The following is a 15,134-nucleotide window of genomic DNA, read 5'->3' on the forward strand; positions in this document are numbered from 1 at the left end:
AAACAAGGGCTATGATGCAAAACATGCTATGCTAGCAAATGCCTCCGATGCTAACGTAGATTTGTTAGCATAGCATTTAAGATAAACAACTCAAATTTACACTGTGCTTTTATTGTTTTGGGGTTTTTTTCACTCGATTTACTGTTTGTTAAAGAAAGTTTTCAGGACTCATTAGTTCTTTGGTACTTAATATTCACTGAAATTCAGGTTGAGGATTATTGGCTATTTTACGAAGCAGGAAGTCCGTGATTTAGCCAAAGCTAAAGCCGATCGACTAATAAACGCCGTCCTTTCAAAGCTGCTACAAAAATGGTTGCGAATGTTAGGTACTAAAATAGGCCTTAATTTTGGATTGTTTTGATTTTTTTTCCACATTGAATTTGAGGTTAACACTTTATATAAGGATAATAAAATCTGTATTCATTCCATAGCTTACCATGTTCTTAGCTGACCAGCAGTTTGCAGAGAAACAGAAAATGGCGTACAAAACACACGACGTATGCAGAGCTGGGTGTTAAGGTATTACGTCAGATTTAAAAAAACAGTTTATGTTATAATGACTGTAACGAATATATCTACACTACAAGGACAAAAGTTTACAGATTATCAGAATCTTCATTTGTGTTTTTTGAACGTCGCTTTTTACATTTATTCCACATTTGCTCTTATAATAACCTCCACTCTTCTGGGAAGAAGTTCCACTGGATTTTAAAGCGTGTTCATGGAGATTTGTGCTCATTCAGCCACAAGGGTGTTAGTAAAGTCAAGTACTGATGTAGGTGAGGTGAGGAGGCCTGGGGTGCTGTCAGTGTTGACATTCAACCCAAAGCTGTTTAGTAGGGTTCAGGTCAGTGCTCTATAGCAGGCCACTCAAGATCTTCTACTGAAACCCATGTAAATCTTATCTTCATGGAGCTGACTTTATGCATAGGAGTATTGAAATGCTGGAACAGGTTTGTGTTGTTGTGAGAAAATTTTACTGCATCCACCCGCAACATATTTAAGATGTTTAACTCAAACTTAAAATTACATTGTAGTCATATTTATAGAATTCATTTTATACCAGTTCATGAACATTATCCAGGGGGCAAACTTCTTTCCACAGCACATTTTGAATCTTTTAAAATGTTAGTCTGAGGCTTTCAGATGCCTGTCATTAAAAGGTTGGGGGGAACTAATCTAAAAAAAATACAAAATTGGGCGGCTTATAACCTATGCGCATATGAAACTTGCACGCTGACTGATAACACACTTCAGTTATATTTCAGAAGTTTGTCAAACATGCGGTTTTTGACATCTGTTCATACATACATCAGCTTTAAAACGCACACAGAAATAAACTAAACCATGATGTGACTGCAAAAACATACTGAAAAGTAATTCCCATGCAATGATGATTTTTTCATGAGATATTACGTATTCGATCACCAAACCAATAAAAACACGGTCCTAAAGTCACTAAAATAGTAAAAGTTTTTTTCAATATTTTAAGCTGAGAATTAATTATTATTAATCACCAAGAAATTATAAATAATTAATACAATATTAATTCATTACTAGTATGAATGTTTGGATATTATCACATTGATCAGAAGTATTTTGGTTAAATCTACTATTACATCAGTTAACTTTAAACTGTTTATGGATTAATATTGAAAATAAAATATTTTACCTATCGTTTTGTTGGGTATCATCCTGGCCGCCACAGCAGAATTGATTGATATAATCCTTGAACTCCAATCAGCAACTGCAAATTCTCCCATTTTTATGCTTCTTTGATAATAAAAATCATTTTAAAATCAGTTCCCCGGTCTGGGAGAAGTACCAAGACAAAAAATTTGAAAAAATCAATTTCCAAATCATTTTATATCACTCTGGGTGTATAAAAACTAAAAGGTTGGAGGGTTTGGTTGTTACTGAAGTGCGTGTTGCATGTGTAAACCCCACCCCCTTATAAAGAATCGAGATATATTGTGCATAATGAAACATTCCAACCGAAAACTTGTTTTGCATTGTGGTTTATTTTGGGTTTCATGTTTCTTACTCTGTGGTTTTTTTTTTGTTTTTTTCTTTTTTATCATAAAGATCAAGCACATACGATAAAACAGATTCAGAAACATAGGTAGGAGTAATATAAATAAAATAAAACAAATCATAAAATAGAATTACATAGGAAGTAAAAGCATGCGTTTTATACTAAAGCTCTCCAGTCATTTAAAACTTTAAAAAAACAACTTAAAAGTTATTAGTTTGATGATTATGGGGGAGTGAGCAGGTTGGAAAATATGAATCAGTAAACCAAGGAAACAATTACAGACAAAAAGAATTCTATTTATTCATTTCAAGTATGACAAGGTTTGATATAAGATTTTGACATATCTATCTTTTTTTTTAACAATCCTTCTCCGTTATCATAATTCACATATTTGCAGTAAGTCCCTACAGTAAAGATGGTCTCAGATCATAAAAAAAAAAAATAAAATAAAAATCAATTTCTGTTTTTGAATATGAATTTTTTTTGTAACATTTAAAAAAAAAACGAGAAACACAACAAATACTCGAAAGTCGAAATGAGGTTTTATTAGACAATTTCTTTACAATGTTTTATTTGATCAAACTCTCAGCTATTTTTGTTTTTACAATCGTCTGTTTCACCTCCATTTGCTCTTGCCTCAGGTTTTCCCTTTTTCCTGTAAAACAAAAAACAAAAATATGATAGAGGACTCAAACTTTATGACATTTACTGTTTAAACATTTACATTTGCTCATTTTCCAGATTATTTTATTCAAAGTATAGAGCAAAGCAAACATATGGGGATTTTTAACTCACAACTAAATTACATCCTGTTACAGTTTGAGTCATCAAGCTCTCATCTGTACATGTTATAACTGAGTACTCATTTCGTACTGATGAAGGATTATCCCTGATCTGACTGTGGTATGACTGTCAGAACAGGGAGACTTTATCTGATTGTATCAGACAGTCAGATAAAGTCTGGCAAAACAAAGTTGCTTTGACTCAGTGCCTTATTCTTTAGTAAAGACTTCCTATCTAAAATTCCAACCTGCCCTCAGTGTTTTCCAATTTTTTCCAAGATTTTAATCTCTTTTATTCATCTTGTTCCAAACATCCTTCTAAATGAAACAAGTTCAACCCACAGCTTTGGCTTAATGATATTACATTGGAAAGACAAACAGACAGACAAATACTACAAAAGTGTATTTGATATCTTTTGCAAAGTTTTATATTATTGGGTATGACTCTACAGCTTTGGAGTAAGATCTTCACCCTGCATGTCAGAGTGGCTCATTGTCTGCATAGAAGGTGAATCTTCATCCCAATCTAAGGCTCTGAGTGTCTACACCAAGCTAATGAGATACAGGACAGGTAATGGGACTGGGCCAGGTGATTGGCGAATGGGGGACAGGTGACTGGACAGGGGAAAGTTCAGTCAGCTTTTAAGTAGATCAGACCAGAATCAAAGTTCTCGTGACCTGTGAGTTTTTCCTGAGGATTCGCAGAGAACTCCTCTTGGCTTGATTTTTGTGGACCTCCATAAAGACACATCTCAGGGATCAGAAACCTGAGCTCAATTTCAACTGAATATACTACAAAATTCCTGCAAAATGAGGAAAACACTTAGACCACTACCTATTTACTTTGGCAGGATTCCTTTGCATGAGAAAACGAGGCGTTGTGCTAATCGTTGACCTCCTTGGGGGTTTCTTCTCAAGATGGCGCTTCACTTTGCTGTGGAGAAAGAAAACGTCTTTAAACATCTCACATGGAAATATATTTGCTGTTGATGGTCAAAAAAATCTTTACTAAACGATCATATAAAAATAGAGGTTTTTTTTTTTTTTAAACAGGAAAATCGAAGGGAAAAAAAAGACTAACTTTTACAGGGGCATATTTATAATAAGTAGTACAGGATTAAACAGGCATTTAATCAAATCCGAATAATCACAAACATACCTTTTTAATTTCTTGAATCCAATCATGTAATCAGGAACAGGACATCCAGCTTGTTTTATTACTGTTGCAATGCTGAGGAAAAAGAGTCATAAAAATTGTGGTAAATATTCGTAGAAAATAACCAGACTATTTGTCAGACTTTTTAATTATGAGAAATAAATCATCTCTCACTGATACCTGCGCAGGAGCCGTTTGTCAGCTTCGGTAAAAAATGTAACGGCTTTCCCTTTATGACCTGCTCTTCCTGTACGACCTGGAGAGAGAGACGAGATCCCACAGACGCATAAATAGTTAATAAAAAAAAAAAAAACAACATTTTTGCATCCAGAACATTGCAACAAAATTTTTTTCACAAACCATGTTATATAGTCAAGTGCAATTGGACCAAATAATGGAAATACATATTTAATTTTAGAAATGGTAATTTTTAAATGTATTCACTAATAACTGATGTTATTAGCTTTTAAACCCTGATTATTATGGCAAATATGTATACAATATTTTTATGTTCTTTGAGTCCCTACAAGCAAAATAATAGCTAAACAAGTAGTTTACATTGTTTTGCATTGTTGTTTATTTTGAAAACAATCATTAAAATAATTTTCGAATTCTTCTGTTTGTACATGGGGATGAGGAAGAGGATATTTCAAAGTTCTTCAAACTGATTACCTTTTACCTACACTGGAGTGTTTCTATTCTAAAGAGCGTACGATCATATCGGGACAGTAAAGATGTTCTGGTGCCTCAGTCCCTTACTGACACTCTATGTTGAAGTTTCCTTTAAGCACGGGGGGTTGCAAACTTTTTCACACATCTGCATAGATGAGCGGGGGGGAGGGGGAGGGGCAGAAAAAGCTAACCTATACGGTGGATATATTCCACAGCACTCGTAGGAAAGTCGTAGTTTATGACCAGATTGACGCCTTTGAAGTCGATCCCTCGGGCCATGAGCGCTGTACAGATGAGCACCCAGATCTTCCCGGAACGAAAACAGCTCACCACGTTATCTCTCTGATCACAAACAGAACAAAACACTTGAACAGTTACAGAAAATTGACATTATGTACTATGAAGAATGCAGAAGTCTGTCAGATACAACTGAAAATCTGGGTTTAGGCAATAAACTCTTCAATTCTAATTCTAAGGAATTCCCTTATGGTCTTATGAAGCAGCTATTGTTTTTAAGCTCCTTCTACCCACATAAAGACACCTCCAATCTCTAAACTGTAATGTTTTGATATAGCGGTACATTTATTTCAGCTTGGAATCTGAAATTTATATGATTTAAGACAAGTAAAGCACATGAATATATTGCATGTGTCCTACAAATAAATGTAATAAAAATGGCAAATTCCCCACGCGGTCGCATTAAATTCAGTGCCGTTTTATTCATTTGGACACTTTCACATTACATTTAGTTTCCATGAGTCACACTGTGCTTATTTTTCGATGCAGAATGATTCAGCATCCTTCCACTAAACGTTATCTGAAAAAAACACTTGCACCAAAGGATGTGATCTTACTGGTCCCAATATATATATATATATATACAATCGAAGTTACAATTGTGTGTGTGTTGGTATATACATACATACATACATACATACATACATACATACAAATACACACACACACACACACTTTTTTATTTATATATAAATAAAACTAGATTTTTATATTTTATAATATATATATATATATATATATATATATATATATATATATATATATATATATATATATATATATATATATATATATATATATATATATATAAATAAAATCTTTTGTACAAGTGGACTCCAAAAACGAAAACATTCTTTACATACAGGAAATATTTTCACACATTACTGAACCAAAAAAAAACTTTGGTTCTTAGTGTGAGAGCTCGCAGCTGGCAATAATATGCAAAGTCAGATACGCCACAATAAGCCGAAAGCAGAAGGGAAATCGTTTGGGACAAAAACAGAAAAACCCGTAAGGAACTTATATGCATGAGAATTGGAGAAGCGCACTTAGTTCAGTGGATTGTTAATAATCCTTACTAGGAACAAGTTTTTTGATCCTTTTGTGTACACAGTTTGACAAACACTTTGCTTGGAGGAATAACCACATCATCTGCTTTCATTTCACACCATTTCCAGCATGGGCTAAAAATATAGATATAGATCAAGGTCTTTCATGCTGATGTTGCTTTTTATCTACATCATCGGCGTTTCCTACACTAATGTGTTTTTCATTTTTGCATCACTTTCTTCTGCCTTTCACGTACCTGCTGTTGTGTACGCTCAGCATGAATCACGTCCACATTGATGCCCTCGTACACCAGTTCATGAAACAACTCCCGAGCTCGTGTTATAGACTGTACAAACACCAGCACAGGAGGCATGAACCCCTGTAATGAAGAGTTGAGAAGATGCGTGAGAAAGCTAGTCTATAGCGTACGTGACAAATGCTATCATCTCCGTGATAAACACCTGAAAATCACAGAGGCTGCCTTTTTCTTATAGTTTTAATAAAATCCCAAATCAGATCTGGCATTATAATTCCTAACCTAATGCAGTATTCATTCTACAAAGCTTTTACAAAATTCTGCCCATTTGCTTTACTTTATCCCTGAGACAGAAACCAGTCAAGGACAAGTTTCCATATTTTAAATTACTAAATCCTGAATTCTATTTCTATATTCCAATTTTTTTTATTTTTTTGAAAATCGATTTTATTTCAATGCAACCATATTTTATTATATTGCAACTTATATTTTTATTCCTCGATTCTATTTTCATTTTTAATATTTTTTACATTTCCCATGCGACCACATTCTATATTATTTCATGTCGTATATCCCATTTTTATTCTTTAAAATCACAAAAAAAAATTTCTTTCACTATAAACACATTCTATTTGATTATATTGTGAAATATATTTTTACTCCATTATTTTAATTATTCACATTTCATTTTACTGCAATCATATTCTATTGAAGTATATTACAACTATTTTTCTTCCTCTCTTCCATTTTTATTTTTAATAATTCTATTTTATCATATTGTGCATTCTATTTTAATTTCTCCAATTTTATTCTTTAAAATCCAATTCGTTTCAATGCAACCGTATTCTATTCTATATTATTGCGACTACTATTTTTATTCTTCAAATTCTATTATTTTTTCTTTAGCTATAACCATTTTCTATTCTATTGCGATTTCTATTTTTATCACTATATTTTTCTTTTTCAGCTTCTCTTTTTTAATTAATTATTTTGCTGCAATAATGTGATTTGACCATATTGTGAATTCTTTATTTATTTCTCGATTCCTTTTTTTCTGTTTATTTGGTTTTCAATCCTTATTCACTGCATGTTGTACTGTACATGGTTAGGTATGTGACGCCATGCTTTACGGTAAGATGTAGTTACTTTTCCACCTGTGGCTTTTTATAACATCCAATTTCTCACCCACCTTCTTTATCAGGTCCCTTAAAGCCAGCAGCTTGCCGTTTTCTGCACCAACAAACAGCAGCTCCTGCTCTACCGTTTCAGCTGCAGAGTTCCTGTGGACAGAAACAAGACTTATGTAAGTAACATCGATAAGCCTGGGCCTTGAAAATATATGTCAAAGAATGTCATAATTTTATAGTTCCTTCCAGATTCCCGTGTTGGTTATAAATCTGGAAATTTCTGTATAAAAATAGGCGACATGCTCAACACAACGTCTGTTTATCCTTTGAGAAGAGGAGAAAACGTTGACTCAAACAGTCCAGTCTTTATAAATGAAAAGAGATGCAAACATCTTTCATACCTTGGTCCAATGTTAACACACACAAGATTGTCCAGGTTGAGTTTGCACCACTGCTCAACCTCTGTGGTGAACGTGGCACTGAAGAGAGCACGGCGTACTTTAGGAGAGGAGCAGGCCAGGAAGATGGTGGCTAGCTGCTCCCTGAAACCGGTCTTACCGTCCTCAAACAGCTTATCGGACTCGTCCACTACCAACCACTCCACACTGCGCCAGAGCACAGATCATAATTACTAGATACTCTACGTTGGTCTGGATTGAGAAAGATCTGAAGTAAGCTGACCTGCTCAGATCAACAGCTGGAGGGTCCTGGTTGAGAAGGTAGATCAGCCTGTTTGGTGTCGTCACCAGGATGTCTGAGAAAAAAAAATCAAAATGATCTTCACTCGTTCAAGCTTTAAAATGAATGAATGAATGAATGAATGAAAGAAAGAAAAGTAAAAACCCAATTCAAAATTCAATTACCGAACTTCTTGGCCGACTTTGGTCCGTATTTTTTGGCTGCATCACCTCCTTTGTTAATCATGTGAACCCTGAAACCCAGACCCTCAGACAGCTTCAGCAGCTCTCTGTGTGTCTACAATCGATCAAATAAGGAGAGGTTTATATTCGATCTTGCATTCACATCGGAGATTTTATATACAGTACGTTATGACTGTGCTGATGTGTCGAGGTCTCACCTGGCTGGCCAGCTCTCTTGTAGGTGCTACGATGAGCGCTCGGAAACCCTTGTTGAGCGGCTGTTGGAGATGTGCCAGGACGGGCAGGCAAAAGGCTATGGTTTTACCAGAGCCTGTAGGAGCACACGCCAGGATTTCTCGTCGCTGAGAAGTACAAAAATAGCAAAAAATTTTAAGAGTACAGTTTAGTGTCTAAAATTGAAAATTCCTCCAAGCTTTCTAAAAAATGTAATCTATCATTGCATGTGTCAATGTTCAACTTAATTACCATTAGACGAAATATTTCCCAAATTAACAATATTTATTATTGATGCCAAAAACTGTCATTCAGATGCCTTCAAGCATTAGAGCAGCATATTAGCAGTAACATTGTGTGGATGTCAACCAAATTGCAAAATTGTAAATGAGGTCAGACTTGTACCTTTTAATTAAATTTTTTTACTACTGGCTCTGCCAGCAAGCAGTTCCTGACTGCACTGCTACAATTATTATACCCTCCCTTACTCTCATTGAACCTAAAATATCATAAACTATCACTTTTCTTTTTTTCTAGACTAATAATTGATAAACCTCAACATGTGAACGTTAATTAATGTGTGTCAAATACAATAAAGTATAAGTCACTCTGCCTCGGGACCGAAGATGCAGACGCTTACTTACGTGCATCATCAGAGGGATGGACTGCATCTGAATAGGCGTAGGGGTCTGAAAGCCGGCTGCTCTGATGTTCTGAATGATTCGGGAATCCAGCTCATATTCCTGCTGTAGCTCTTCGAACGTGCCGAGAGGGTCGGGGACGTCTGTGCCGTGCACGTTAATCCTGTTCTGATGCCGGATCCGATTGAGCTGTGACATTTAGACAGAACACGTGCATGAGATTCTGAGTGTTTTATATATATATATATATATATATATATATATATATATATACAGTGAGGAAAATAAGTATTTGAACACTCTGCTATTTTGCAAGTTCTCCCACTTAGAAATCATGGAGGGGTCTGAAATTGTCATCGTAGGTGCATGTCCACTGTGAGAGACATAATCTAAAAAAAAAAAAAAAATCCAGAAATCACAATATATGATTTTTAAACTATTTATTTGTATGATACAGCTGCAAATAAGTATTTGAACACCTGTCTATCAGCTAGAATTCTGACCCTCAAAGACCTGTTAGTCTGCCTTTAAAATGTCCACCTCCACTACATTTATTATCCTAAATTAGATGCACCTGTTTGAGGTCGTTAGCTGCATAAAGACACCTGTCCACCCCATACAATCAGTAAGAATCCAACTACTAACATGGCCAAGACCAAAGAGCTGTCCAAAAACACTAGAGACAAAATTGTACACCTCCACAAGGCTGGAAAGGGCTACGGGGAAATTGCCAAGCAGCTTGGTTAAAAAAGGTCCACTGTTGGAGCAATCATTAGAAAATGGAAGAAGCTAAACATGACTGTCAATCTCCCTCGGACTGGGGCTCCATGCAAGATCTCAGCTCGTGGGGTCTCAATGATCCTAAGGAAGGTGAGAAATCAGCCCAGAACTACACAGGAGGAGCTGGTCAATGACCTGAAAGGAGATGGGACCACCGTTTCCAAGGTTACTGTTGGTAATACACTAGGACGTCATGGTTTGAAATCATGCATGGCACGGAAGGTTCCCCTGCTTAAACCAGCACATGTCCAGGCACGTCTTAAGTTTGCCAATGACCATTTGGATGATCCAGAGGAGTCATGGGAGAAAGTCATGTGGTCAGATGAGACCAAAATAGAACTTTTGGGTCATAATTCCACTAAACGTGTTTGGAGGAAGAAGAATGATGAGTACCATCCCAAGAACACCATCCCTACTGTGAAGCATGGGGGTGGTAGCATCATGCTTTGGGGGTGTTTTTCTGCACATGGGACAGGGCGACTTGCACTGTATTAAGGAGAGGATGACCGGGGCCATGTATTGCGAGATTTTGGGGAACAACCTCCTTCCCTCAGTTAGAGCATTGAAGATGGGTCGAGGCTGGGTCTTCCAACATGACAATGACCCGAAGCACACAGCCAGGATAACCAAGGAGTGGCTCTGTAAGAAGCATATCAAGGTTCTGGCGTGGCCTAGCCAGTCTCCAGACCTAAACCCAATAGAGAATCTTTGGAGGGAGCTCAAACTCCATGTTTCTCAGCGACAGGACAGAAACCTGACTGATCTAGAGAAGATCTGTGTGGAGGAGTGGGCCAAAATCCCTCCTGCAGTATGTGCAAATCTGGTGAAAAACTACAGGAAACGTTTGACCTCTGTAATTGCAAACAAAGGCTACTGTACCAAATATTAACATTGACTTTCTCAGGTGTTCAAATACTTATTTGCAGCTGTATCATACAAATAAATAGTTAAAAAATCATACATTGTGATGTATGAACTTGCAAAATAGCAGGGTGTTCAAATACTTATTTTCCTCACTGTGTGTGTGTGTGTGTGTGTGTATATATATATATATATATATATATATATATATTTGAGGAAAATAAGTATTTGTCAAACGTTTCCTGTAGTTTTTCACCAGGTTTGCACACACTGCAGGAGGGATTTTGGCCCACTCCTCCACACAGATCTTCTCTAGATCAGTCAGGTTTCTGTCCTGTCGCTGAGAAACACGGAGTTTGAGCTCCCTCCAAAGATTCTCTATTGGGTTTAGGTCTGGAGACTGGCTAGGCCATGCCAGAACCTTGATATGCTTCTTACAGAGCCACTCCTTGGTTATCCTGGCTGTGTGCTTAGGGTCATTGTCATGTTGGAAGACCCAGCCTTGACCCATCTTCAATGCTCTAACTGAGGGAAGGAGGTTGTTCCCCAAAATCTCGCAATACATGGCCCCGGTCATCCTCTCCTTAATACAGTGCAGTCGCCCTGTCCCATGTGCAGAAAAACACCCCCAAAGCATGATGCTACCACCCCCATGCTTCACAGTAGGGATGGTGTTCTAAGGATGGTACTCATCATTCTTCTTCCTCCAAACACGTTTAGTGGAATTATGACCCAAAAGTTCTATTTTGGTCTCATCTGACCACATGACTTTCTCCCATGACTCCTCTGGATCATCCAAATGGTCATTGGCAAACTTAAGATGTGCCTGGACATGTGCTGGTTTAAGCAGGGGAACCTTCCGTGCCATGCATGATTTCAAACCATGACGTCTTAGTGTATTACCAACAGTAACCTGGGAAACGGTGGTCCCAGCTCTTTTCAGGTCATTGACCAGCTCCTCCCGTGTAGTTCTGGGCTGATTTCTCACCTTCCTTAGGATCATTTAGACCCCACGAGGTGAGATCTTGCATGGAGCCCCAGTCCGAGGGAGATTGAGTCATGTTTAGCTTCTTCCATTTTCTAATGATTACTCCAACAGTGGACCTTTTTTAACCAAGCTGCTTGGCAATTTCCCCGTAGCCCTTTCCAGCCTTGTGGAGGTGTACAATTTTGTCTCTAGTGTCTTTGGACAGCTCTTTGGTCTTGGCCATGTTAGTAGTTGGATTCTTACTGATTGTATGGGGTGGACAGGTGTCTTTATGCAGCTAACGACCTCAAACAGGTGCATCTAATTTAGGATAATAAATGTAGTGGAGGTGGACATTTTAAAGGCAGACTAACAGGTCTTTGAGGGTCAGAATTCTAGCTGATAGACAGGTGTTCAAATACTTATTTGCAGCTGTATCATACAAATAAATAGTTAAAAAATCATATTTTGATTTCTGGATTTTTTTTTTAGATTATGTCTCTCACAGTGGACATGCACCTACGATGACAATTTCAGACCCCTCCATGATTTCTAAGTGGGAGAACTTGCAAAATAGCAGGGTGTTCAAATACTTATTTTCCTCACTGTATGTATGTATGTATGTATGTATGTGTATATATATATATATATATATATATATATATATATAAAACACACACACACACACACACACACACACACAGTGTTCTTCTGTTCTACATTGAAAAACCTTTTAAAAACATTTAGCTTGCAGAGAACAGTACAACGTTAGATTCTTCTCCAACCTTCTCTTTGTGAAGCTGCTTTAATCTCTTTATCGATGGTCCTTCTGCAGCCTTCTTCTTCTGTTTTTTCACCGTCTTGTCTTGCGAGGACATCCACTGTATCCCCGTCTGCTCTGAATCATCATCACTTTCATTTTCTGAACCTGTGCGTTTATAAAAAGGAGCGCGGACTATAATGACTCCGTTCATAAAAGTTTATAGAAACTGTTTGAGTTTGTCTTTACCCTGACTTTTTCTTTTGTTCCCTTTCTTTTTTTTCTTCAGCTTGCTCAAGGGTTCATCCAGAGTAGGGGGATGATCTTCCTCCGACTCCTGTTCTTTACCATCATTATCATCATCATCGTCGTCATCAGCAGCACATCTGGACTCTTCACCTGGCTCCTCTCTGGTTTTCCCAAAGAAACTTATTTCATTCAATGGTTTTGAGATTTCTTTGTTCTGAGACCTCACCACCTGTTTCACAGAAGCAGGAAAAAGAGAGAGATGATTGAGAGATATGAGACGAAGATTTTAATGCCAGTAAAGAGCATGTAATTACAGGAATATCACAGAGAAGCTGAAGTAGAAAACTAAGGTTCCTTTTACTTCCATAAACCTGGGTAGATAGAAATGAGAGGATTATGGTCTGAGACTTCCCTGTCACTCCTCTACTCTCATTCCTCCACCTTAAGTTAAACATTCTCCTGAGGTCCCAGTGGCCAGTGTTCCTGTCCCTTTTTCTTCTCTTCGGATCTGCTCTACTGAGCAACTCAAAAACCATGAGGATGGATTTAGACTGTAATTAATATCAGCCTGATACAAAGGCTCAGGACCACAGTTTGCATGAAGATTTCTGCATTTAAGTTCTTATCACTGAACAGAACACCTCAACACTGAATGGACATTCGGTGCCTTTTTGTGTCTGGTTCTGCTCAATGTTTTCCTCCTTATGCCATCATCGGAATTTTTTCTTGACACAGTCACCACTGGATTGCTCATTAAAGCGAAACTTATAGGCAGTAACATATACTTTATTATCTCTGTAAAGCTGCTTTTGAAATATGTCCATTATAAAAGTGCTATATAAATACAACTGAATTGAATATATATATATATATATATATATATATATATATATATATATATATATAGAGAGAGAGAGAGAGAGAGAGAGAGACAGACAGACAGACAGACAGACAGACAGACAGACAGACAGACACACACACACACACACACACACACACACACACACACACACACACACACAGAAAGAGAGAGAGACAGTCAGAGAAAATTAACACAATATTTGAGCAATACTTCTAAATATAACTGATCTTTGTTTTGCATATGAACTTCAGAACCTATGATTCACTCCTCCCTGTGCAGCTGTGTTAGCATGCTAGCCATGTGGGCATGTAAACACCACGCAGTATGGACGAGTCACATGGGCTAATTAGCCGCGGCTAAACGGCTTGGCTAACAGAAAAAAAACCACAGTTTAAATACCAGCGCTTCTGTAAAATACATGGTCGAAAATATATCCAGGCATCACCTTAAACCTTTCCGCATCTCTGCCGAATCGTTTCCAGTCGAACTTTGCGCCGGCACCAAGCCTCCGGAACAACTCCACGGAGTCCATTACTGGAGTCGAGCAGAGCTGTGGAGGAGAGGATAACTAATCGAATACAGAGCTTTCGATGGTGAGCAGCTCGGCGATCGATTAAGCGGTTGTTCACACTATCAAATACAGTGGTGTGAAAAAGTGTTGGCCTGATTTCTTCTGTTTTTTTTACGTTTGTCACACTTTTAATGTTTCAGATCATATATATATATATATATATATATATATATATATATATATATATATATATATATATATATATATATATATATATATATATATATCTTCTTCTTCTTCTTTCGGCTGCTCCCATTAGGGGTCGCCACAGCGGATCATCCGTCTCCATACCACCCTGTCCTCTACATCTGCCTCTTTCACACCAACTACCTGCATGTCTTCCCTCACCACATCCATGAACCTCCTCCTTGGCCTTCCTCTTTTCCTCCTACCTGGTGGCTCCATCTTCAGCATTTTTCTACCAATATAATTCATGTCCCTTCTCTGCACATGTCCAAACCATCGCAATCTCGCCTCCCTCACCTTGTCACCAAAACATCCTACATGTGCTGTCCCTCTAATAAACTCATTTCTAATCTTGTCCATCCTCGTCACTCCCAACGAAAACCTTAACATTTTCAGCTCTGCTACCTCCAGCTCCACCTCCTGTCTTTTACTCAATGCCACTGTCTCTAATCCATACAACATCGCAGGTCTCACCACAGTCCTATAAACTTTCCCTTTCATTCTTGCAGATACCCTACTATCACAAATCACTCCTGTCACTCTTCTCCACCCACTCCACCCTGCCTGCACTCTTTTCTTTACTTCTCTAACACACTCTCCATTACTTTGCACTGTTGACCCCAGGTACCTGAACTCCTCCACCTTCTCCACCTCTTCTCCCTGCAACCGCATCACTCCACTGCCCTCCCGCTCATTCACACACATGTACTCTGTCTTACTCCTACTGACTTTCATTCCCCTTCTCTCAAGCGCATATCTCCACCTCTCCAGGCTCTTCTCAACCTGCT

At 37.6% G+C, this 15,134-nt stretch overlaps 1 protein-coding gene across 2 annotated transcripts; it reads right to left on the minus strand.

Moving 5' to 3' along the window:
* Positions 1–2,560: 2,560 nt before the first annotated feature.
* Positions 2,561–14,200, minus strand: ddx52 (DEAD (Asp-Glu-Ala-Asp) box polypeptide 52). 2 transcript variants are annotated; one of them, XR_014537217.1, is made up of 15 exons: positions 14,035–14,200; positions 12,728–12,956; positions 12,504–12,646; positions 9,114–9,299; positions 8,454–8,597; positions 8,239–8,350; positions 8,057–8,129; positions 7,777–7,980; positions 7,438–7,528; positions 6,249–6,371; positions 4,837–4,987; positions 4,154–4,229; positions 3,977–4,048; positions 2,983–3,751; positions 2,561–2,944 (listed from the first exon to the last, which is right to left on the minus strand). XR_014537217.1 is itself a non-coding variant. In XM_083564592.1 (15 exons), the coding sequence occupies exons 1-15, from the start codon at positions 14,119–14,121 to the stop codon at positions 2,621–2,623; spliced, it is 1,860 nt and encodes a 619-aa protein (XP_083420718.1). In that variant the 5' UTR covers positions 14,122–14,200; the 3' UTR covers positions 2,561–2,620. The 2 variants fall into 2 exon arrangements, 1 of the variants encoding a protein (XP_083420718.1); XM_083564592.1 differs by having other exon boundaries at positions 2,561–2,690; positions 3,653–3,751.
* Between the last annotated feature and the right edge of the window lie 934 nt (positions 14,201–15,134).

Source organism: Silurus aristotelis (genome assembly GCF_946808225.1).
Source record: "Silurus aristotelis genome assembly, chromosome: 16".
In the NCBI taxonomy this organism is placed as follows: Eukaryota; Metazoa; Chordata; class Actinopteri; order Siluriformes; family Siluridae; genus Silurus; species Silurus aristotelis.